The 24,795-nt window shown below is 37.5% G+C and overlaps 1 protein-coding gene across 7 annotated transcripts in view; it reads left to right on the plus strand.

Moving 5' to 3' along the window:
* Window positions 1-24,795, plus strand: part of NEK10 (NIMA related kinase 10) — a 248,798-nt gene that overhangs the window by 215,324 nt on the left and 8,679 nt on the right. For 4 of the 7 annotated variants that reach the window (XM_012435538.2, XM_012435542.2, XM_012435539.2 and 1 more), the window contains 4 exons: window positions 541-570; window positions 2,410-2,510; window positions 11,365-11,475; window positions 23,731-23,839. In XM_012435538.2, the coding sequence (XP_012290961.2) occupies window positions 541-570; window positions 2,410-2,510; window positions 11,365-11,475; window positions 23,731-23,839 (351 nt within the window). The remainder of the gene's footprint in view (window positions 1-540; window positions 571-2,409; window positions 2,511-11,364; window positions 11,476-23,730; window positions 23,840-24,795) is intronic. The other 3 variants (XM_012435540.2, XM_012435543.2, XM_012435541.2) reach the window with 2 other exon arrangements.

Here is a 24,795-nt window from a genome sequence, read left to right on the forward strand (position 1 = left end):
GGAAATGACTATTGATAGAAAGCACATTTTATGTTTTGACTGAGTGGACCCTTCCAATGTACTCTGAAATTTTAAAATCTAATTCCAGTTCATTTGATTGTATTTTTCAAAATGCTGATAATGATTAATTAAAATTGGCTTCAAGACTCAAGTATGGTTTGAAAAATACTGTTTTGAAGTATACATTTACATATGTAAGTGGACAGAAAAGTGAGTGGAAGGCAACACACCACTCTGATACCAAGTGTTATTTCTGGCGAGGTGGCTGTGATGGGTGGTGGCTCCTGGGAGCCTTGAATCTCATTTGTAATATTAACATTTATGTTTGCTTGCTTGCTTGTTTTTATAGGGGCATGTGTAACTGAACATTTTTGTTTTTTAATAACTAAGTAATCAAAACTATTTCCAAAATTCAAGGATGTATTGGGATTGAGAGGGTAGTGGTCAAAGGGTCTTAAGAAAAATAATTTTTAAGCAAATTGCACAGTTGATTAATTCAGAAGGCAGACATTCTAGCTAACTCTCTGTTTTTGTATTTAGGGCCACAGATGGGCACATTCTTGTGGCAAGGTAGAGTCAAACCTATGTGATATCCCATTCAGAATGTCATCACAGACCTAAGAACTCTGTGCCATGCTGTGAGGTTTTAACTCATTACCAATGAATGTTGCATTTTCAAATCAAAAACATAAAATAGTTAATATAAAAATGATTTTTTAAAACACTAGCTCTCCATTTTCAGAAAATGTAAAGTTAATTTTTCTGTAGCAACATCAACTTGGCCATGTTACACAGTCTAGTATTTGGTTTGGGTCTAGACAAACAGTTATATTTTAAGAATTATTTCTCCAAGAAGCACTGCTGTAGAAAATATGGCACGCGTATACTTGGCCATCTCCACAAGATGGGGCAGACAATTCCAGCTCTCTGCTTTCTTTTTACAGCTACATTAACCCTTTCTATTTGCCTCCTTACACTTTCATCCCAGGGGTATTTATTAAACCTCATGTTAACAATCAAATAATTGATATTAAAAGGAGTCAACATTGTGTCCATGGGATATAGACTCTTTAAATTTTAAACATTTAAACAAGGTGTTAACTGCAGATGAACTAGAACTAGATTATTTCTTGTGCTAAATTCTAAACTAACTCGGTAAAGATATCTGTAAAGAAAGTAGTATTTCTTTGAATGTTTGTATTTTATTCTTTTTGCATTTTATGTCTTAAATATACATTTTCATGTGCTTCTAGTAAAACAAGTTGACTCTTTTAAATGACCATGTTGAATCTTCTCTTTAAATGTCTTGAAAACAAAATATTTATGGTAAAATATGCAAGTTTTCTCAGGAAGTGCTTATAAAAGGAGCACTTTTAAAAACGCTTAGCTGTTGTTAAAGCAATGACTATATTCACATTTAACTTCATAGAGCCTCAATGTTGTTTGAAGGGAAGAAAAGAGGGTCTTTGGAACTTTCAATTTTTTTTAAAAGGAAATTGGCAAGAGAAGTTTTATTGCAGAAAGCACACTCTAGGTTAAGAGGATTAAGGGAAATAGAAAGAGGAGGAAGAGAAAGGGAGGAAGACAATGCACATCACATATCTAAAGTCTCTTTTTGTTTTATCCAGTGTGTTCTGTGGGTGCAAAGAGGCAGAGGTGGCCTTGTAGGTAATCTGGAGACAAAAGCCATTCCTTTAATTAGCTCTGCAGTCCTCAGGTTAGGAACAGACTGTTTGTGGCTATGACAGAGGATTCTGGGAAAGCAACAATATACAATTTGACACCAAATTATTCTGAAACTATGAAGGTGGGTGGCTGTATGATGAGAATTCAGGATAGATTATAAATGTGCCCCACTTAGACCTGGAGAGAAATCTAGGTGAAAATTGTAATTTGTAATAATCAAAGGTTTGAAAGTTACTTAATTCTAGCTAAAAGAATTTTCATTTTTTTGCTCTGTAAGAATGTCTATTCAATGTTTACATTTCATAGTTTTGATAAAATTAGTCTTAAAATATGTCACAGAGGACTTTATGAATTTAAAATTTAAAAGCATGATACCCTCTTAATTATACATGTCTGAAGCCTGGCTTTTTAGTGGCCACTATATCTAAGGCACTGCTGACTCCTGATGGCAGCCTGCTGTAATTGCCAGCAAAATATCCAAGAGATAAGCAGTCTTTCAGATATTATTATAGGTAATATCATTGTGTTACTTAGGAGTCTGAGAAGTAAAGGGAAAATGTTGTTTATTCCATGTCATAAAATATTGAAGTATTACAGAGTCTCTGCATACTGTCTCATTGATAATGTGAAGTCTTTAAAATTTGTGTTAGAATTTTACTTCATTTTTTATTAATATAATTTTTGAAAGAGTACTTGACTAACTACAGAATTTATTGCCCACAGCATCTGCAGGAATTGCTGTGTCCCAGAGGAAAGTACGTCAGATCAGTGATCCTATTCAGCAGATATTAATTCAGCTGCACAAAATAATCTATATCACACAGGTCAGTGTTCTAGCTTTTTATTTCCTTTTCATCTTAAATGCAAGTTTGGAGCTAATGTTGCTGAAGAACTATTTTGTTGGACTTTAGAGTGAATACTTGTTCTTATCGTCTCCAACTGTATACATGTGGTGACTCTTTAGCAACAGAACTGGGAAGGTGGTAGGGTAAAAAAGCAAATACATCAGATTTTCCTCATGATTTCTAACGTCCTCTCTTACTGTGAGTGTGCAACCAAAACGAAGCTTCAACACAAATGGCCCTTCTGTAGGGGTGAAAGTGGAAACAGAGTTGGGATTCTTTGCTCTTAAGCAGCTTTACTATAGGAAAGAAAGAGGAAAACAGTGCCTACCCATTAATTCTGAGAATGCTGCGTTGAAACTAGGACCTTTCAGAGAGTGAAAGCCAAAACCACATAACATCCAGAATTGTTAAAACTTTCTATTTGTAAATCTCAGTGACTCCTAGCTACTAAGAAAATAATCAGTGCTAAAAAAAATGCCTATTAATTATTGACAGAAATATGTTTAGTAATAACTTGAAAGTTTTGTTCTGTATGGTTAATAGAAATTTTTTTTAGACAGAGAAGTATAGAAGACACTTGGACATGAAAGTCACTATTAATTTGAAGTCTAAAATTATATATCTTATATGGTTTATTCATTCATTCACTCACTTGACATATAATTATTAAGTGCCTACTATGTGCCAGATGCTATTCTAGGGACTTGAGATACGTCCATGAGCAAAACATAAACATTGCCTTGCTCTAGATTTAAAGAGCCAATGGGGGACACTGTCAGCTGCCGGTTATGGCAATTTCAACTAAACATTCAGATACTGAAGATAAGTACCACAAGTTAAATGGACCATGGGCCCATTGGGCTCATATTCCATTTAACTAACCCCCATCTCTACCAAAAACATCCCAAAACAAAAAATAAATTTAAATGGTGAGCCACAGTAACATTGTAAGACTCTAGGAATCTTAGTGTCAATTTGCAACCAGTGTTTAGTATTTGCTGTAAGCCTGTTGTATTTCCTTTTTCCCAGTAAACAGTCACTCTAGTAAATGGCTACAATTCTCCCTGGGGGAGGTTTGGAGGAAAATTGATGGAGTGCACTTGTAGTAATGTTTCAGGGCCCTTCCTCAAGGGGTCCCAGTGTCCACTTAATCAAGGGGCTTTGAGTCTTTGAATTGACTTGCATCTGGAAATTGTGTGAGGCTGTAACTCTCCACTGTGGCAATGGCAACTTAGGGCAGGTTTCCATCTACCACATCTAGATTTTCTTTTCTGTTAAACTGATCAAGGAATTCTTTAATAGGCAGACCATCTATTTCTTTTCTAGGAACACTCTAGTCAACTAACCACCACCAAAGATCTCTGTTGGCTAAGGCATTCTAAATAATAGTTCCTCCCTGCTGCCCTTTATGGAAAGTACTCCCAGTTTGTTATGGGTGATCACGTGCTGTCAATTTGTCCCTGCCAATTGGATACATTGAAATCATGTATTGTTTGGTGTCATACCTGTTCTCCAATGGAGAGCAACCACCGTGCTTTTCAAGGATGCTGGTGCTCCCCTCTCCAGTGTGCTTCTCAATGCCGTAGTGAAATGAGTAGCCTCTGTGTTCTTGCTGAATGTGGTCAGGGAGTGGGTGTGCAAGTCACACATGGTGAATCTACTCCAATGAGTCTGTCTCCCTGAGCCTTTGAATTCCCCCCTCCACATGCCAGAGAAGCTCTGGCATTTTACCCTCATCAAATACAGACCATGGTTAAGTACAAGTTTTAGTTAAACAACCAGTTTAGCTACCTCCACTGCATGAACTAACATGTTAAATCTGGAATCTCTAGTACGTGCACCCATATCGATGAATTCAGTCTGATCTAGTGCTATATATTTTTTACCCTTCTTGGTCTACCCTTCTTAGAATCCACCGCTGCACATGTTCTCTGGGTTGCTGCTGAAATGTAATAGCAAAATCTTGCAATTCTTTTCCTTTTTTCTTCTGGGTCGCAGTGTACACTAATTCCCCTGGATCTATTGAAATAGGACCCTAGCTATGGATTTGACCCTCATTGTGTTGGGTCTCATGAGGAAATGAACATCTCTTTTAAAGACATTTGTCCTAGATGAGGTTATCATAGGGTTTCAAACAAAGAAAGGCTCATCTTCACAGACACAGAGTGGCAAGCTATTTTTAATTGCTGTGAAGGCTCAGAGTGACTTTGGTTTCAGGAATGTTAGTGTTATTTGGGTGGGTTCAACAAGATGTTCCTATTCCAAGTTTTAGAATTCTTTTTTTTTCTAACTTTCACATGAAAAATTTGATAATGTGTGGCTTCAACTGACCTTGTATTTTAGTAATATGCTCAATTAAATTTTGATTATCAGCCGTATCAACACTGTAGCAGAACAAAGCAACAGATTCCTTTAGGACTGTCATGAGATCATTCCGTGTCTCAGACCAGGACTTAGCTGAGCTATAAAGGACCCGAGCTTGTCATTTTCCTTCTGTAAGTGCTCTGGTGAGCTCAGAAGAATCCATTCTGTGGCATAGTCCTTGTGTTCTTCATTACTGCCTACCAGTCAAGAACAGCAGCTATTTGGGCTTCCAAGGCACCTGCTTCAGTTGGCATTTCAACAAGATGATAACCTGATTAATTGTGATCCAACTGCATGCCATGGATTACTAACATCCCATGTCCTATTTGCAACCAGCAAAAGAACAAACAAAACTCAGCACTAGGCTCCGTTCCAAGGGCACAATCAAACCGATTCCCAAATCCTGTCTGTATGGGCTCTTCTGGAACATTGCTGGAGCCTGTATCTGTATCAGTGAGGGTCTAGTCAGAAACCACACCATAACCTTCCTTTCAACAGGGAAAGTTTAATATAAAGAATTATTAACTATGATGAGTATTATCTACTAGGGAGGGTAAGAGAAATCTGAAGAATGTAGGAAGAGCAGATAAAGAAGTCACAATCCCTAGGGCTGAGGCAGAGCACTCAAGAAAGGAACAAATATAGAAGTGGACATTTCCACCCTGGGTCAAAGTCCTGGCCCTACTGGAAAGATTAGAAAAATTAGTAAGATGCTATACTGGAGAAACCTGAAGCAAAGTGTCCCTCTGGGGGACCTGGGCAAGCCCTCCATAGTAACGTACTATGCCCTGGAACTTACTGGGAACCAGCACTTCAGCGTGTCATGCTGGGTACCACCCTCTATGGGACCAGGGGAAGCCACTCTGAGTAGGTGTTGCTGCATGGAATTCTCTGGGGAGCCACCTGCAGAGCTGGTGCCACTGGATCTGACTGGGGGTTAGCACCAACCTCTAGGGATCCCTCATGTGCTATTCACTATGAGCTGCTGCAAGGCAAGGCAGGAGCATCACTGAAGCCAGGAAACAAGATCCATCCTCCTCCAGCATCCCTTCATGGCTCTCTTCTGATAGAGCTTAGCATCCTGCCAGATGGCAAGGGAGAAATGTTCCAGTATCACAAGCAGAATAATGAAGGGGTGGACTTGGAGCTGACAGGCTGTTAACGGGCACCCTTAACCTAGGAGACTAGGCAAGGAACCACCTTCTTGGGTGTCTCCCTACCTCTGAGTTCTCATTCTTGCCCTTTAGCCTGGGTAGTCTTTAAGCCTAGGGTGGAGTAGCCTGCCCCTTATCTACCAAGTTTTATCCAAATTCTGGTGTTCTTTTTTCTTTCCCTGATGGCTGCCTTTTTGAGATTCAGTCTAAAACTGATTACTTTTCTATTTTCTGCTGCCAAGCTTTCTTTAGGCAACCACAGAATTGTCTAACTAATTACATAAAAGAAGGTGAAAGAGTACAGAGAAATATCGGGGGAAGCTTGATTAATATATCAAAATATAATCTGCCATATCCATATTGAGTAAAGCGATTATATTAAAATGCATGTCCGTTTTAATGCCGATATAGAAATACGGAAAAAGCATTCTTAACTTTAGTGCTTTTTCCATAGTCTATATCGGTATTAAAATGCTAATACTGATATAGAAATAGCTTTTTAGTTATCTTAGCTATTAACTATTAAATTGAGAGAAATATCCTTTGAAATTTAAATATAGTTTTCATATGCTTGTCTTGCTAATTTTTATGTAATAAAAAACTTTTAAATATATGTCGTTTCCTTATTGGATTTCAAAGTAGTTTAAAGCAAGAGTAAAACTATTATAAATATCTTATTATTATGCTCTTGAACTGCCAGTGTAGCAAATAATTTCATATTTTTTTGGCAGAGTGGCATTCCTTGCTACAAGTTCAAATATAACTATTGTGATTTTTAAAATGTATTTCCAGAATACTTTAAAGTTTATGACATTGCACATAGTCAGGAATGATTCCCCTTTGGGGAACTTTAACTTACAGTGCTAAACAAAGTCAATAACTTTCAAATTAAAAAAAAAAACATGTAAATATTAAACTAGTGTATTTGCTGTAGGTTAAAGACCAAGATCCGTTTTCTATCTGCTGATTGCAAAAGAAGACTGAAAGTAAGAATGAATTGGAAAAACTAACAAAAACACTGTTTTTTTTCACATATTTATTTACTAGTCAAACTCACAGTTTGATATACTTGGTAGCTGCCCTGAACTGAGGGGCCACGTATCTCCTGACAACCAGCAGGTGAACTTACAAGGAACATTTCTTACTTTTGGTGGGCTTGGCCTTTTCTTTCTCATTTCCATGGAGACAGATCAGTGAAAATCATCTAAAAGAACTGTTTTACAAGGCAGGATGTTAAAGTCCTTACCTTGCTTTCACTGCTTTGACCTCTGTTTTTATCAAAACTGAAATGGTAATCTAAGGCCACCAAGCTAAGAATGAACTCAGCAGTTCACTTCTATTGCTGGAACCCCAAATCTACCTTTGGTCAAATAAGGTAGCTAAAGACCATATGTTACCCTTTAGTGTGAATCTTTATGTGTTATTGCTTAGGTCACATCTGCACAGCCCAATTAAGCACCGGATTTAACTTTATACTTATGTTTTTGTTGTTTTGTTAAATAGATGCTTTGAAAATCAGGATATATAGCATCTTTTAAAAATTAAACATCGGTCTCCCAGAGAACAGGCAGGCCATTTATTTGAAGCACCTTTGGATTGCCCACCTTTACAACCACAGTTATTGCCAGTGGGAAAAAAATGTGGTTCAGAATAGCAATGCGCTGTCCTCCAATGAAAATCATACTACTAGCTGTCGTTGGTGAAACTTACTGTGTTTTTTCAGCAATAGTGATGGATAAGACTAGAGCCATCCATGCCTGCTTATCTGGATCTCCTGCACTAATGGCAAGGGTCATTGAGATTTAACAGGATAAGATATTTAGGGTGAAGCTGTAAATCTTAAATTGACTCCTGTTTTCAGGGTTTGTAAATTCTAAGAGAAGTGTTACATTTTGTGTATTTAGTTTGATGATAGTCTTTGAACATTCTATTTTAGCATTTGGGGAAATATCCTCTTAAGCAGTAACATCAAAATAACTTTTTAAAAAATAGAATTAGTTGGTAACTTAAGTCACTTTTTATCAAATGGAGTTCTGTGAGCAATGGATAGTCTTCTGATGTATTCCTGGAGATACTAGAGAATATAGAAAGTTCTTCAAAAGAATCCATATATTCTTCCACATATGGAAATCTATATATTCTATTCCAATATTAATATTATGCAAGTTTGAGAAAACCTAGTACGAACTGTGCAGATCGATTTTCATTGTTTTGTTACTTTGTGTAGCGTAGTAAAAACAAGCAAACAAAAACCAAGCTTTTAGGTGTGTGAGTTTGAGGAAGTCATTATCTTTTTAAGAATCAGTTTCATCATTTGTAAGGTAGGGGAGCTTATGAAACTATTTGCCTCAAATGAAATAAAGTATGCAAAAATGTTTATTTGTTTCTTTGTTGGAGATGGGTCTTGCCATGTTGTCCAAGGCTGGTCTTGAACTCTCCTGGGCTCAAGCGGTCCTCCCACCTTTGCCCCTCAAAGTGCTGGGAATACAGGCATGGACTACCATGCCCAGCTGAAAATGTTTCTAAACTATAAAGTGCTATCCTACAGTAATGCTAGTAGTGGTGGCATCTGTTCTAGAGTAATGGCTGTGCTGGAAGGCACTACTCAGAAAGTATTCTTGCATGTTACATAATGACTTTAAGCTCTGAATTCCTCACCTATGAAATAGTACTTGCTTTATAAGTTTGTCATGGAGAAAAAGTGAGGCCGTACATAAGCGGGTAGTCATAGTGCCTGGCTCAAATGAATCATAGACATCAATATTCTATGTTTTGTATTATACTCCCTACATGTAATATATTATTATGCTTATATCACCAGCAATTAAGCTATGCATGAGTTATCATTTTGTGTAAAATTTTAAATTCTTGCATGAAAACTTTAAAGATGGGGGCTGTCCATTTTGATAATTATTCCAGTAAGATCAATATATGCATCAAAGTTGGATGAATGTTAACTTACTCAAATGAGTTTTTGAGGCTTAATTTAGGCCATCAGGAGCAGGAACGATTCTAAGTTAACTAGAGGCTTCTCAAGTTAAAGAAATAGCAAGAATTCTCAGAGTATCTGAATTAATAATCTGATACTCATAGCTTCCAGTAGTGGGCTAAGTCCCCTTTGAAGGAAGCTGTGAGCCCACTGGTGCTTCACACTTTGGTAAGTCTGTTACAGCAGAGAAGGCTTGCTGCCTTTCTGTTCGACAGTCCCTTGCAGTCAACTGGACATCAGCGAGGGTTCTGGGCCAACACTGCTCTCTGGTGTTTGGTTGGGGAAGTGGCAACTTCTGGTGCATTACAAAAGGGAATGATAAACCTGTGGTCTGTCCAGGTACTTTCTGGTTCCCTCATCACTCCATCCCATCCTCCTGCTAGGAACATACATGCACAGGCTCCTCACCTTCATGTCTGCTTCTGCTCTCAGTTAAATTCATTTCTCTTTTGCTATTCTCTCTCACACACATTTATACTCATTTCCTTCTCATCTGTCTTCGATTTGCTCTTTAATGCTGACAAATCGCTCTCTCTTCCTGCGCCCCCTTCCTCTCTCTTCTTTCTCTATCTGCCACATTTTTTATTTCCTCATTTCACTTCACATGAAAGGACAATAATAATTATGACTATTTGCTGGGAGTAGAAGGAGGGATCCCATCTGGATTAAGGCAAAAGAAAGCTATAATCTTGACATGAAAAGATATAAGTAGAGACTCAGTGCTGCCAACCTGCAGAACATTTCAGAGTACACTGAAGTGCTTCGGTATCTCCAGAACAGTCTTATTTCTTCACTAATTAAACTTTTTCAAATGCTAGGATCAAAAGTACATTTTTAAAACATTTTTCAATGGCATTATTTTCCTGTGTTATATAATTACAGCACTTCATAATGGACCCTACATTCTACTGTGTTCGGGATGATGACAAGTTTTTATTTGGCTGTGCAGTCAGTGTTGTGAGCCCCTTCCTATAGGCCCTATTCTTTGCTCTGCCGTTATCTTTTATATGTCTCCCATCTCACGAAACTTGAGTAAACAGAATAAGGTCAGTTATGCTGCATGAACAGTTACACCCTGAAATTCCTTGGCTGGACACAATAGAGATTTATTTCTTACTCATTTCCAGTTGGGCTGCTCAGATGTCCCTGTTCCTTCTTGTGGCTATGCCATCGGAATAGGATGGCAATGCCAAGCTCCTTGCAGTAGGGAGGACAGAGGTGGAGAAAACACACTGACTTTGAACGGCCTTATCCTCAGAGTGACGCACATCACTTTTATTGACCAAAAGTAGTCACGTGGTACCAACTAAACCTGTAAGGGAGCCTAGAAAATGGAGCAGGGGTGGGGTAATGATTGTTTCTGATACATTCTTCTTTCTTTCCATCTGAGCTTTGAATTACATTCTTGTTTAATACTGAGAGCTCTTACTATCGCATTTTCTTTTCCACTCAGCCATCTTTTTTCTTACTTATTCCCCGTTCTCTCCCTTCAAGTTCTCTCCGTAATTTAAATGAAACCAAATATTATTTCCACTCTGAGACCCTTTTAATACTGACCCAACTTCTTTTCTATTATCCTTCTTCCAAATGTCACTTCATCTTTTTGTGCTTTTCAGGACTTTTGATTTTCTTGTAGAGATCCAACCTGCAAAGCATGACAAATCATTTTTTATCCCCATTTTTTTTTTTTTTTTTGTCACTATGTTTTCTAAGATCCTACCATGACTTTCTACTACTCACTAAATGTAACTCATCCTGGTCTAGTCTTAGTATATACTCATCCATCCTCTCTTTCTTCTGGAATGGTTGGTACCTAAATCTGACCTCTCTCCAGCTGAATTTTCAGGAGCACTCACAGACAGGCATCTGACTCAAATACTACTAATGCAGATGTGTGTTTTCTGGTCCAAAGTGTCAGATCCTGTAGTACCACGGCTACAGTGTTTGACATGGTTCTGGGCATATTATAAGCACCTAAACATCTGACAAAAGTGCACTCTTCTGTGTCAAGGCTGTTCCTCACAAAATTCAATGTATGTGTTCAATTAACAAGTAATTTAATGGTTATGTGAAAAATCATATCAGTGGAGAAACAATAAGATAAATGTAAGCAACCATTTGAAAAAGAGCAGAAAAATATATTCCTTCTGAATTGCAGGGTAAAAAAATTATAGCATCTAGTCATGCTATTTGTAGTAAAATTTAAATTCTTACATAGTCCTTTTGAGTGACTGTTGTTACATGGGGCCCTCAGTGAATGCTCTTTGTAGTCAGCTGTGCAGTGTTAACAGTTTGTTTATAATGATTGTTTTTTCGTTTTATGCAGCTTCCTCCAGCTTTGCACCACAATTTGAAAAGGAGGGTTGTAGAGAGATTCAAGAAATCCCTCTTCAGTCAGCAGAGTAACCCTTGTAACTTGAAATCTGAAATTAAAAAGGTATGGTATTCTATATATAGGAATTCTTTTGCTGACAAAAGCACATCATAAAAGGAACATTTTATACTTCCTTTATTTTGTACTTTAAGCTCTATCCTCTGTTAAAATTTCTTATTACTGCTTTAGATACTAAATTGAGGATATGTCTTTGCTTTTGATTTTCTCATCTTTATTTCTGTGGCCCTTATTTTCAGATAACAAATGGAAAGCTTTTTCAGTATTATTGTATGTTTTCCTAAGGGAAAAAATATTTACTTAGACATGTGTATATTTTAGCCTCTTCTAAAGAATTATATTCTGATATTTTATTAGAATAATCTTCAGTAGGTCCCAAAATTAAGATTTGTCACTCTGAAGAAGTCATTTAATGATCTGGGGCCATTGACTTTTATTATCTATGAAACCTGACTGAACTATTTCTAAGGTTCTTTCCATCTTAGATATTCTACAATCTTCTAGACCTTAGATACCAGCAGACATTTTTATCCATACATATAGAAACTAAACTAGAAAAAGAATAAATCAACCAGGCAGAAAAAAATTGTTTATTTCTGGTTAACAAAACTTGATATTGGAAAATCCCTTTGTCCTGGTTAGTAGCCCTTTCCCTACAGTCCCTGGAGGTGGCCATAAGCTCCCCTGAAAGGCCCAAGGTACAAGCAGTTTAGGTAAAGACAATTGGTACCACTCCAATTTCTTATTTTTAAAAAAGTTTCATCATATTCTTAAACGGTTAGCATAGTCATGCTACCAGTGAACTTTTCCTTTAAGGTTTCACTCTTCTTTAATGCACCAAAGCTTAAGCATAAACTTACTCATTATTTAGAAAATATGATAGGCTCTTTGATAAGAAATGCAAACAACACGCTTTAGCTTTGTTGTGTCACATCACTGGTGTCTGCACATACACAGAAAACAGATGGGGAAAAAAGGCACAGCTGCAGGTAAACAAAACATAAACCTACTCCATCAGGGAGTGGAAAGCAAGGTTTCTTTCCTGGGCTGTGTTGGCAAATAGGGCCAAGAAACAAAGCTAAAGGCGATCAAAGCAGTAGAGGAGACTTCAGATATTTGTCTTATGATATTATAGGCTGTATCATAATAAATACATTTTTTAAAAAATCTCCCATGAGATTTAAGCCTGTTTTTTAAATTCTTATTAAGGTCATATAATGCTTATTTTTGATTCTTATTACGGCCAGAATAATCTGGTTTGGGCATAGACTTATTTTAACAAAAATCCTAGTTTTATAAGATGAAAGCATCTGCTACAAACTGAAACATAAAGGTGGCTTCGACTCCCACTGAGTGATTTTCCATCAGTGCTTCTCCCTTAAAGCACATCATTTTCTCTTTTATTACTTATGGTTTTGGTTTTGCAACTTTTCCTCACTTTCTTTCCTCCCCTGATAGAGAAGATTTTGTTTGTTAAATTTCCCCACCCACTCCTTGTCTTCCTTCCTGTGTATTGCAGCAGTATCTCTCATTAGGGCATTTTCCTTCTGATACACCTCGTCTGGGAAAATGAAAACAGGGATTGATAGGGTGGTAGTGGATGTTTGGGAAGGACACGTGAGAGAGCCCTCAGGAATAGACTCATCCTTATTGTTAACTTGTTTCAGAGGCACATTATACTCTTCTATAAAAACTGCCATGGTTCTCTTCTCTGATATTACAAGCTCATGGTGGTCTATGGGACATCTGTTACGGACCTTTAGGTAGGGAAAGGCCCTATGTATTGTTTTAGGGCTTTAAAGATGGGGAAGGGGAACATTCTGCTCCCAGGCTCAGCTCATGATCAACAGAGGTGTGGTTCCATTCCTCCATAGGCAGCTTCAGACTTGCACCATCTCCCCATGAAGTTGGATGATACCTTCATGGGGGTGTATCCTCTTAGTCAGAGAGGCAGGCCTCCTGTGTCCTAAAGAAATCTTCAGCTTGGGATATTAAAACACTTCCCATTCTTTACCACTGAACTGAAAAAACAGCTCTGACAAAAAAAAAACAAAAAAACAACTTTCTTACTTTTCCCTGTCCAGAATTAATCTTACCTTCCTCTATGAGTGAAATCCACTTTTTCACCTGTATTACTGTGTTTTAAATAGCTTTTTAGCTTCCTTACATTTCTGTTTCCTGCAAAGTCAGTGAGTGTGTCTTATTTATCTTGATTCTCCAGGGCCTTGCACAGTGCCTGCCATGTGGTAGGTACTTAATTTTTAATAATTGGAGATAGAATATGTTATACATTTATATATTATGTATATTATATAGTTGTTCTATGCTTTATTGATATACCGATAAAATATAGTCATATATATAGCTTTACTGACCTCATCTAAACCTAAATGAGAAGAGTTTGCAACCTCCATTTTTACCCCCTTTCTGGTATAATTTTTTGATAGCAACAACTTTTGTTCATAAACGAATTTTTCATTCCTGCGTAGCCATAGGGGAGTGGCCAATTAGACTTTGACTGACACAGTTACCCCATACCAAGACCACAGGAGCAGTAAATGGTGAAAACCCCTAAATGCACTTGATTTCCACCTTTCTTGCTGACACTTCTAAAACCCACAGGCTCTGTGTCCCTAGTTTGAAGGAGCCACTATGGGATGACAGTGCCTACTTATGAGTAACCCAAGACCCAGGAGGATATAGAAGATTAAAAAGTGCAAAAGCCTTTTTCTAAGAAATTAAGCTCTTTATTTATAACTCATCTAAGGTAGTCTTTAATCCAATCTGCTTAATCTTTGCTTCAATTGAGAGGGGAATAAAGCAACCAAGTAATTGTATGGGTGTCTTTGGGAAGTAGGATTTTCAGTATGGGGAAAGGAGAAACAGAAGCAAGATAGAAGATATCCATTTACATTGGAATTGGAAATATCAGTGTGAATGTGAGACTATCTGTATCAGAAGGAATATGAGTTCATTATAAATCTCATCTTTTTAAAAATATACACAATTCCTAATATTTTCATTGAAATTGTCTAGAAACTAATCAAGCAGCAATGAGCTCCTCCACCCACGCCTCCTTGGGGATATAGCTGATTTAGGTCTAGAGCAGGAACTGCACAAGATTAGATCAGAATATTTGGACTTAACAGGTAACATAGCGAGGATGGTATCAAGGACTACTGAGGTTATACCAAAAGTTCTCAGGAGCCAACTTGAAGAGGCTCCCACTGGCTATCTATGGAATAATTGGAACATCAATAGCAATAATAACCACAATGGACTGAAAGCATTAAATAAGGTTTAAATCCAAGAGTTCATAGTCCCAAAGAAGAAAGATAATCCCTCATTGGTTACCTTTGGAAGATGCTAAGTAACCAACTTATTATTTTGAAAATTGTTTATATAGTAAAGAAGAAAGCTTTTATTCCACCTTTCCCTTATGAATTCTATCCCATGCTAACAAAATCATTGAGAGGGAAAGTTTCTTATTCTAGAAGTACTTAAGCTAGTAAGTGCCGAAGGGATAAAGAATATTCCTATTTTGCGGTCCCTATGGAAACGATGCACCTAGATATGATCACTAGTGGGTGTTGACATTACAAGAAGAAGGACAGTCAGGCATTATATGGCACCCGATGGGAGTGCACAGCACTGTCTATGAAGTATTCTTGCTAAAAGCTTGAATCTACATCTGATTAAGCCTGTAGATTAGAAGTCAGCAAATTACAGTCCTCAGGTCAAACATTTCTCATTCCTGTTTTTGTAAATAAAGTGTTGTTGGAACAAGACCACAGAGGTTCACTTAATATTGTCTGTGGCTGCTTTTGTTTACAAAGTTGAGTAGCAGTTACAGAGACCATATAGCCTGCAATGCCAAAAATATTACTAGCTGATCTTTTACAGGAAAAGCGTGTCGGTCCCTGCTCTGGATCTAGCTATCTACTTGCAGCAAGTACAGGGGACAAGAGAACATGTTGAATGACATCATGGGGATAATCAGCAAAATCCAGACGAGGAAATCCATAGGAAAAGTGACCTATTTTCTTCAATAAATACATTTCAGGAAGAGGGGAGGAGGAGAGAAGAAGGAAAGAAAAGGGAGAGAAAGAGTGTGGAGAAGAGGAGAGGGATTGCCTGTAAAGATTAAAGCATTTTAGGAAAAATAACCACTTGCAATATATGTAATTATTTCCTCCTGACTTAAACATAGAAACTCTAAAAATGTTTGAAAGATATATTTACAAGCAAGTTGAGAAAATTAAAACATTGATTCTATATTTGTTAGATAGTCATGCATCACGAGATGATGTTTTGGTCAGTGTCAGATTGCGTATATGACAACGGTCCCACAAGATTATAATAGCATATTTTTACTGTACCTCTCCTATGTTCAAATGTGTTTAGATACAGAAATACCATTGTGTTGCAGTTGCCTACAGTATTCAATACAGTAAAATGCTGCACAGTTTTGTAGCATAGGTGCAATAGGCGATAGCATATAGCCTAGGTGTGTAGTAGGCTGTACCATCTAGTTTTGTGTAAATACACTCTATGATGTTTGCACAATGATGAAATTGCCTAATGATGTGTTTCTCAGAATGGATTTCTGTCGTTAAGCAGTGCATGACAGTATTCAGGAATCAATAACCTCTTAGATGGGATAATTATATTGTGGTTTTGTTTTTTAAAAAAGAAATCCATCTTTTTAAAAGATCTATGCTGAAATATTATGGATAGTACGGTATGTTGTACAGGATTTGCTTTCCAGTTCTTGAGAGTGAGACCAGGTAGGAAGGGAAGTGGGAGAGATTTAAATGAAGCAAGATTAAACATGTTTTATCTGGGTAGTGGGTATGAGGAGTTCATTGTATTGTTCTACTTTTGTAGATGTTTGAAATTTTTTATGGTAAAAATATTTATGGGCTTTTTATTTGTTTGTTTGTTTGTTTTAGTGTATTCTAGGCATCTCCTAGACCAATTACTGGGCATTAGCATTTTGAAAACAGCTCTCCCATCAAAGCTGCCAGTTAGAACTGAACAGGTTATGTTCTGTTCAAGAGCACCTGGATGAAGAGACTGATTGGGGTTGTGTCCTCTGGAGGAAGGAAGTGACTTTTTCTAATTTACACAAAGACACAATAGGGGCTAGTTGGAGCCTTGGCCCCAAATGATTGTAGCATATAGTCAGGGCTAAGAATCATTGCACTGTGAGTTACAAATGTCATTTGGAACAATGATTAAAACAAAGAATCTGGACCCAGGTGGGAAGCAATTGGTTATTTAAGCATTTAGCTATGCCCAGGAGTTCTCAAATTTTGCTGCACGTTGGAATCACCTGGAGATTTTAAGCATTTTAATGCTCATGCCACACACCACATCAATCAATCCCCAGAAGTTGGATCTCTAGGGGCTGGTTGGCTTTCCAGGAGTTGGATTAAGGTTTTTGTTTCTTTAGCTCTCAAATGACTCTAATTTGCAGCCAAGGGCGAGAATCAGGGGCCTGGTAGGATCAGTGTTTCTCACATTTTATTGTGTGTATCAATCATCTGTGGATCTTGTTAATATATGGCTTCCGATTCAGTAGGTCTGGGGAAGGGTGGGGATTGTGCTCTTCCAGTCATCTTCCAGGTGATGGCTATTGCTGCTGCTAATCCAGGGACACAGTTTGAGTGGTAAAGCTATAAAACATGGTACCTGCCCATTGTGATCTTATGGCCTATCAAACAGGCTTGAAACTTTTTATTAGAAAGACAGGTTGTCTAGTAGGCCAAATATTTATCCAGATGCAACTGTGTCCTGGACTCAAGATTCTGCATTTCTGTCTTGCTCTCAGATGTTATTGATGCTGTCATTCTATAGATCACATTTTGGATAAGAAAGCCCAGACTAAACCCAGTAACATTTCCCTTGTGTTGTTACCCAGACTGCTTCCTACAGGCATGGGCCTTTCTGACATTTCTGTTTAGTTTCTAATCTCTGCTTCAGTGCAGATCAGCAAGGTCAAGTTTACTTTATTTAGCAGCTGGCAGTTCCTTTAATTCCTAACTCTAGGTTTTCAGCTCTTTTCCAGGTAGGCAGATTGCTTAGGTTATCGGACTTTAATTTATGGCTCTTTATGCATGTAATAATCATGACTTAGATTTGTGCAGTCTTTATTAGGGACCCATGGAGGCATCATGAATCAGCAGTGCCCAGCCGCAACCTGTTTTGAACAAGCAGAGAAGCTCCTATAGCCAGGCTCTCCTGCCCAGCCAGGTCAAGCCGCCATTCACTCTTCCTTGATACCTTCAGTATTGAGTTAAGGTCCTGGGAGGAGCTCCTGGTTGTCAGTAGTGTAGAATAGTGGTTTTCCAGCCTTCTTTTAGTTTTGGAATTTTCTGTTAGAAACACAATCCTTGCTGGAAATGTAAACATCACAGCAACAGGAATACTTTTGGTAGAAGTGGGGATGAGGGTGAGGTGTACATCCCTGGGGCTTAAAAAGTGTGGTGGAGCCAATGATGGGCTATGCATGTAAGAGCCCACATGCATATGTGCATTTGTGTATGTATGTATAAGAAAATAGCATGAAGACTTACCATTTCTGTTAACAAAATGTCCATAGAAAGCTGATAAAAACTCATAGAGAAGCTGTAGGCTAAAAGATAAAAAAAAAATTAGGCAATATGTTGTATCTTATTATAGTGTAGTTTAGTCAAAGAAGATAAGGACAATCTGAGGGAAATAAGACCAGAATACTGGCAAGTGCAGAGTGATGAAATATATTGAAAACTTTCTCACTTCAGGAATCTCATTTTATTTATGTTTGGCCCAGTTTCCTTCAGAGTTCTACCTCAGTTGATTAGATTCCCCAATATTGTGTGTAGTTGTTCTACAGCAAGGATGATCCTATTTTATCATATGAAAAAGATGTAGTTTGGGAAATTTAATAACAATTACATGTATACATGTTTCTTATTTTTTTTCTATTTAGGTTTTGTCTAAAAAGTACTATATTCTCAATTGACCAAGTAAATGATAAAATTACTCAATACTTGCTCAAAAATCAATGTTTTTTTAGGGGGAGAGGTAGTAACAATGATACAGTCTGTTCTCCTTAATCGATTTACTTTTAGTTCAAGACTATATTCAGTCATTTGCTCTTTAGAACTGTGGGTGTCTATTCAGAGCAGGAGGACCCTATTATGTCAGTTCAGAAGGAGGCTCTTACACATTCTTTCAAACAGAGTTTGAATGCTAAAAAGGAAGTACAACTATACGCTGAATGCTCGTGAGGCAAAAAAGGGCTCACACAACACTGGCATTGGATGACTGAACCATCTCATGGCCTCATCCAGCCATTGGGGCCTCTGCTTAAAGATGTTCTGCTGTGTCCTCCATACTTCCACCTGCTGGGTGAACATTTACTTTGCCATCTGGCATGTCTGGAATTAGACTCACCAGCTTCTCCTCCCTTCCTGTGTCCACATTAGTATCCTTGAAGGCATCAGTTTTCCTTCAGCTCATTCTTTAAACCTCGTGCTTTTTCAACTGCTCTGCTTCATTTCTTGTAACCCCTAAGTCATTCATGCCTGGGGAGTCTGTATTCTGGAAGGTTTTGACCTTTGATGTGAGACAGCCCTAACTTCTGGCCCTGGTTCTGCCACTTAGTTACGTTTCTTGTGTAAATTACTTTCCTTCTTCATTTCCTTGTTTGTAAAATGGGGATAATTCTTGCCTTAGAGGGTAGTTGTAAGAATCAAATAGAATATCTAGTATGTTGTAAGTATTCAATGCATGGCAATTAGTGCTACTGTTGTTGCTAAATATGAATGTTCCATCTTCCATATCTGTTCCTTCCTTTGGTTGCCATCTAGTCTAATCTCCTGGCCCTTCTCTCTTGCATTAGTGTCACAGCTTCTTGGCTGATCTTGTTCTCCAGTCTGTCTTGTCAGACCAATAGTTGGTTATTAAGCATCTGTTTTTTTAATTAGCATACTCAGAAACCTTAGCAGATTCCGATTTCCTATCTCATCATCTAAACTCTGGGATCCACTTTCCAGGCCTCCCTTACTTGTAGGAGCCTCTTCATCGTCTGTCTGCATTCACCCTGCTGTCCCCAACCCCACTCAAACTGTTTTGTGTATTACATCCAGGATGAACCTTTCAAAACAGATCATGTCACACTTGTACACACATACACCACAGAAAATCCTTCAAGGAAATCAGTATAAAATGCCAAAGTCAGGTCCGTCCCCATCCCTCTGTTCACCCTCATCTCGTACCATTCTTGCCCCTTGCTGTCTCCATGCCAGCCACCAGGTCCTTTCTAAAATTTGCTTATCTAGCATGCTGCTTCCTTCACAGTCTTGTACATGCTTTTTTCTCTCCCTGTAATGTTCTTCTCACCCCATCCACTCATTGTTACCTTATTTCAGCTCTTGGCATAAATCTCACTTTCTCATGGAAGCCTTTGCTGGCTAAGTCAAATCTATCTGCTACCTCCTAAAACCACATACCTATCTTTCAGTGCATTTAGTACAGTTGCAATTTTACATGTATGTAGCTGAATATTTCACAGACATATTTCTCTTTAAGTAGTTACCAAACTCCAAGAGTATAATTTCTGGCCATTAGTGGGTTTTTTTCGTTGTTCGGATCTGTGTTTGCCACATAATAATTGATTTAAAATACTGAATTAATGAATGAAACTTGTTTTCCTCATTTCATCCTGAATGCCTGTATCTCCATAACATGGAATCATGATATATCCCTTTCATCATTTTCTCATTGATATGCAATGCCCAACCTTTACCCCCAAGTTCCTCTTACCTGGAATGTCTACTTTGATTCCTGTGATTTACCTAAATCTATCCTTCAAAGATCAGTTCCAGTGTTTCTTCTACAGAGCCTCTAAAAAATCACGCTAGTCTTCATGAAGGACCCTTCTTTTTGTAAGTGTACAAATCACCATTTGATTTCACATTTCACGATTTATGGTATCACTCTATTGTTTCACATCATCATCCTGTTTTCCTAGTCAGATTGCAAGTCTCACAGAAGCCAAATCATTTCTGTGTCTTGCTCAGATCATAAACCATGCTGTCCAATATATACTAAGGGGAAAAAAAAATGTTTGCCAGAACAATGGGTGCATCTGGAAACTGAACTGCAAAAAGTAGTTCTGGGAAGTTCCTAGAATGAAAGTCAGTGTATCTGGGATTCAACACAAAATGACTTTTAGTCCTTGCCTTCATTCACCTGCCGATCTCTCTAAGAAATTCCGGTTCTTAAGCTCAATGAGAGTGCTAATGTGACATAAACACTGGAAATCTCGAAAACTCTTTTCTTCAGGGTTTGAGATCAATGAAAAAGACTTGTCCTTGTCATCTTAAAATGGCAATCTTGACCTCTCCAAGGCACAATTCACATAATTTTCTTTGAGGCTTTAAATATCTTTCCGTCTGTAAAATCTTTAGAATTCCAAGGTATAAACTTAATAATTAAATAAGCTTTTTATAATTAGGATGATTATTTCAGGCAGCCAGTTACTCCTATGCTAAACCATACAAAAAATTCCATCTGAAGTCATTTGAAAGGTAATACCAGGAAATCATTTTCAGCATCACAAGACATTAAAAATCTTAGTTGTAGCAGCCTACAAGTTGGTATATGAGACATACAGAATGCTCAGGGCTACCTCTGTGATACCCTGCAACACAGATGAGAAAGTTATTAAGTGTGTGACTATCAAGGCCTCCTGTATTACAGTATTTATAATCTTACAATCTTGTCATATTACAGATGGGTTGTGCATTAGTTCATTCTCACACTGCATGAAGAAATACCAAAGACTGGGTCATTTATTAAGAAAAAAGGTTTAATTGACTCACTGTTCCACTTGGCTGGGGAGGCCTCAGGAAACTTAGAATCATGGTGGAAGGCACTTCTTCACAGGGAGGCAGGAGAGAGCATGAGTGCAAGCATGGGAAATGGCAGACACTTATAAAACCAATCAGATCTCATGAGACTCATACACTATCACAAGAAAAGCATGGAGGAAACCATCCCCATGATCCAATTACCTCAGTTATCAGTTATCACTGATAAAAATGGATGTACCCATATTTTTCCCCTAGAGTGTAGTAGGTGTTTGTCAACACAGAGACTGGGAAACTCATAGATGATTTGTATTTATGATATCCAAAGTATATTGATGGGAAAATTAATTTTTAATTGCTAATATAAAGTATTTTAAGGTATAAATGCATAATGAATACAATGAAGTACATATACAGCCTCATGAAGTTTTAAGAACACATTTTCACTCATATGACCACCACCCACATCAATATATAGAATATTTCTAGCTTTGCAGAAGACCCATTTGTGCCTTTTCCTGGCCATATTACTTCTCCTGTCACAATGTAATCATTACCTGATTTCTGTTACCCTCGGTTAGTTCTGTCTGATTGTATTAGTCTATTTTCATACTGCTGATAAAGATATACCCTAGACTGGGCAATTTAAAAAGAAAGAGATTTAATTGGACTTACCTTTCTCTGTGGCTGGGGAAGCCTCACAATCATGGCAGAAGGCAAGGATGAGCAAGGCACTTCTTACACGGATGGGAGCAGGTAAAAAGAGAGAGCTTGTGCAGGCAAACTCCCATTTTTAAAGCTATCAGATCTTGTGAGACTTTTTCCCTATCATGAGAACAACACAGGAAAGACCCACCCCCATGATTCAATTACCTTCTACCAGGTTCTTCCCATGACACATGGGAATTGTGGGAGTTACAATTCAAGATGAGATTTGGGTGAGGACACAGCTAAACCATATCACTGATTATGAAAATGTACACGAATGAAGTCATCCACTATGTATTATTTTGTTTCTGGCTTATTTTGTCCAACACTAACCATGTTGCTATGAGTATCCATAGTTTGTTCTTTTCTATTGCTTTGCAGAATTCCATCACATGGACACCCCATGATATATACCTATCGATTCTTTTCTCCATGGATAATTGTTTTTTTTCCAGTTATTAGTTATTATTAAAAAAAGGTACTATGAACATTCTTATACATGTCTTTTGATGGACATACGTACTGATTTCTGTCATATGAATCCTTAAGAGTGGGATTGCTGGGTCATAGAGTAGGTATATATTATTAAATTGTAGTGTGTATTGCCAAATAGTTTTCTCAAGTGATTGAGCAATGATGTATTTTAACTCAGAAACAAAGTATATGAATCCAAGCTAACTACAATTGCATAGTACAAATTGTGCCATTTGTTTCTGATTTATTATTATGAATTTATATTTTAAAAGTAGCTTAGGCTCTAAAACTTGGCCAGCCCAAGTGATGATTGGAGTTAACGGTGAAAGGAAGTTGAAAAATATTTATAGTCTAAAATTCCACTTTAAAAATTCAACTTTATAGAACGGCATTAAATGATTGAAACTTTAATAAATGCTGTCATTTGGCAAATTGCTCTTTCCTTCAGAGTGCTGGGACTTAATATTTGGAGATTAAAATTAATTAATAGTAATTTAGAAAAATGTATTAAGAAACTTATTTGGCCAGGCATGGTGGCTCACGCCTGTAATCCCAGCACTTTGGGAGGCTGAGGCAGGCAGATCACCTGAGGTCAGGAGTTCAAGACCAGCCTGGCCAACATGGCGAAACCCCGTCTCTACTAAAAAAGTACAAAAATTAGCTGGGCATGGTGGTGGGTGCCTATAATCCCAGCTACTCAGGAGGCTGAGACAGGAGAATTGCTTGAGCCTGTGAGGAGGAGGTTGCAGTAAGCTAAGATCGTGCCACTGCACTCCAGCCTGGATGACAGAGCAAGACTCCTGTCTAAAAAAAAAAAAAACTTTACTTGCCTTGGTCAAACAAGAAAAAATTATTCAAAGCAGATACATGAAAAAGAATAGTGATTTGGGATAAATATATTGTTCTGTTGAATAATTGGAGTTTATTCCTCCTAAGCCTGATAAAAATAACATATTGATGTTCCAGGTTCATGCCAGCAGTTTTATATTTATTTTTTGCTCATAAGTCCGTAAAGTATATTTTTTCATATGACCAGAGAATTGTCTAACTTGCTTTCACTGTAATTTTGCTGCATCCAATTTATAAGTTCTTTTGGAAAGAAGAAGATTATTTCTTTATCTATTTACAAGGGATTGAAAACCACAGAACACTAAATTTTCCGTGCAGAGACATAGGGAAATGAAAAATCCCACACAGAGGTCTCCTGTCATTCCTTCTGAGTGTAAAATAAGATGTGATTTTGCTTTTTCTGTTTCAGTTATCCCAGGGATCTCCAGAACTGATTGAGCCCAACTTTTTTATAGCAGATTACCATTTATTACATCATTCATCCGGTAGAAACAGCCTGTCCCCAAATGACCCAACAGGTAATGATAATCAGCATGGGTAATCTGGCTTTCATGAAGAAATATATTGTTTGGATCACCAGCTGTTTCTGAAAGATTATCTTCAATTTTTAAAAATAGAGCTTATTTTGATTATTTATGGCAATAGTTGGAAGGCACATATGGTGAGGAATCTAGAAATTCCCTGAGATTTATCTTACCCAGTGTGGCAGCTTCCTTGATCATTTATTAATATTATAAACAAACAGCAGAATCTGTGTGGGTGAGTTGTATTTCCTTTTATTTCTTTTTCCTTATCTGATAATGGGAAATCAAATGCCCTAAAGCATGTAGGGAGGTAAAGAGCAGAAATAAAGAGTTTAAATATTCAAAATACAGGAACCTTGAAAGTCACCTGAAGACTCCACATTAGACACATTTAATTTTTTTTCTCTTTTACGTAAAATTCACATTGGGAGTCAGTGTAGCATAGGGATTTAAAGGCATAAATTCTGGAAACCTGGATGCCTAGATTCAAACCTCAGCTAAACCATTTAGTAGCTGACCATGGACAATTATTTAATCTCTCTGAACCCCAGTTTTCTTGCCTGTAAAATAGGGATAAACACTTGCATGATAAGGTTATAGTGAGAATTAGAGTAAAAACAAAAAGTGCCTATTAGTAGGGGCTCAGCATAATTGAACTTTTCTTGTCATATCTGAATTCTAAAAGGAAGCTTTCAAGCTACTCTGAGATTTCAGTACTCCTAAATAATTTTTGAATCTTTATAAACTGTAGCTATGCCACTTGGAAGAGTGGATAGAAGTGAAGATTTTTCAGTTAAATGAAGACTTGCCATCTCTTTAGCCTGGAAAAAATGCTGACTTTTGTTGTTGACTGAATGAATTATTTCATGAATTAATTGACAGACTTTCCCTTGGTCTTCTGGAATAGAGCTAACCCCTATATATGCAGAATTTTGTTTAAAATAATACCT

This window comes from Aotus nancymaae, unplaced genomic scaffold (assembly GCF_030222135.1).
Source record: "Aotus nancymaae isolate 86718 unplaced genomic scaffold, 86718_ANA_hifiasm-v0.15.2.pri h1tg000019l, whole genome shotgun sequence".
NCBI classification, from domain to species: Eukaryota; Metazoa; Chordata; class Mammalia; order Primates; family Aotidae; genus Aotus; species Aotus nancymaae.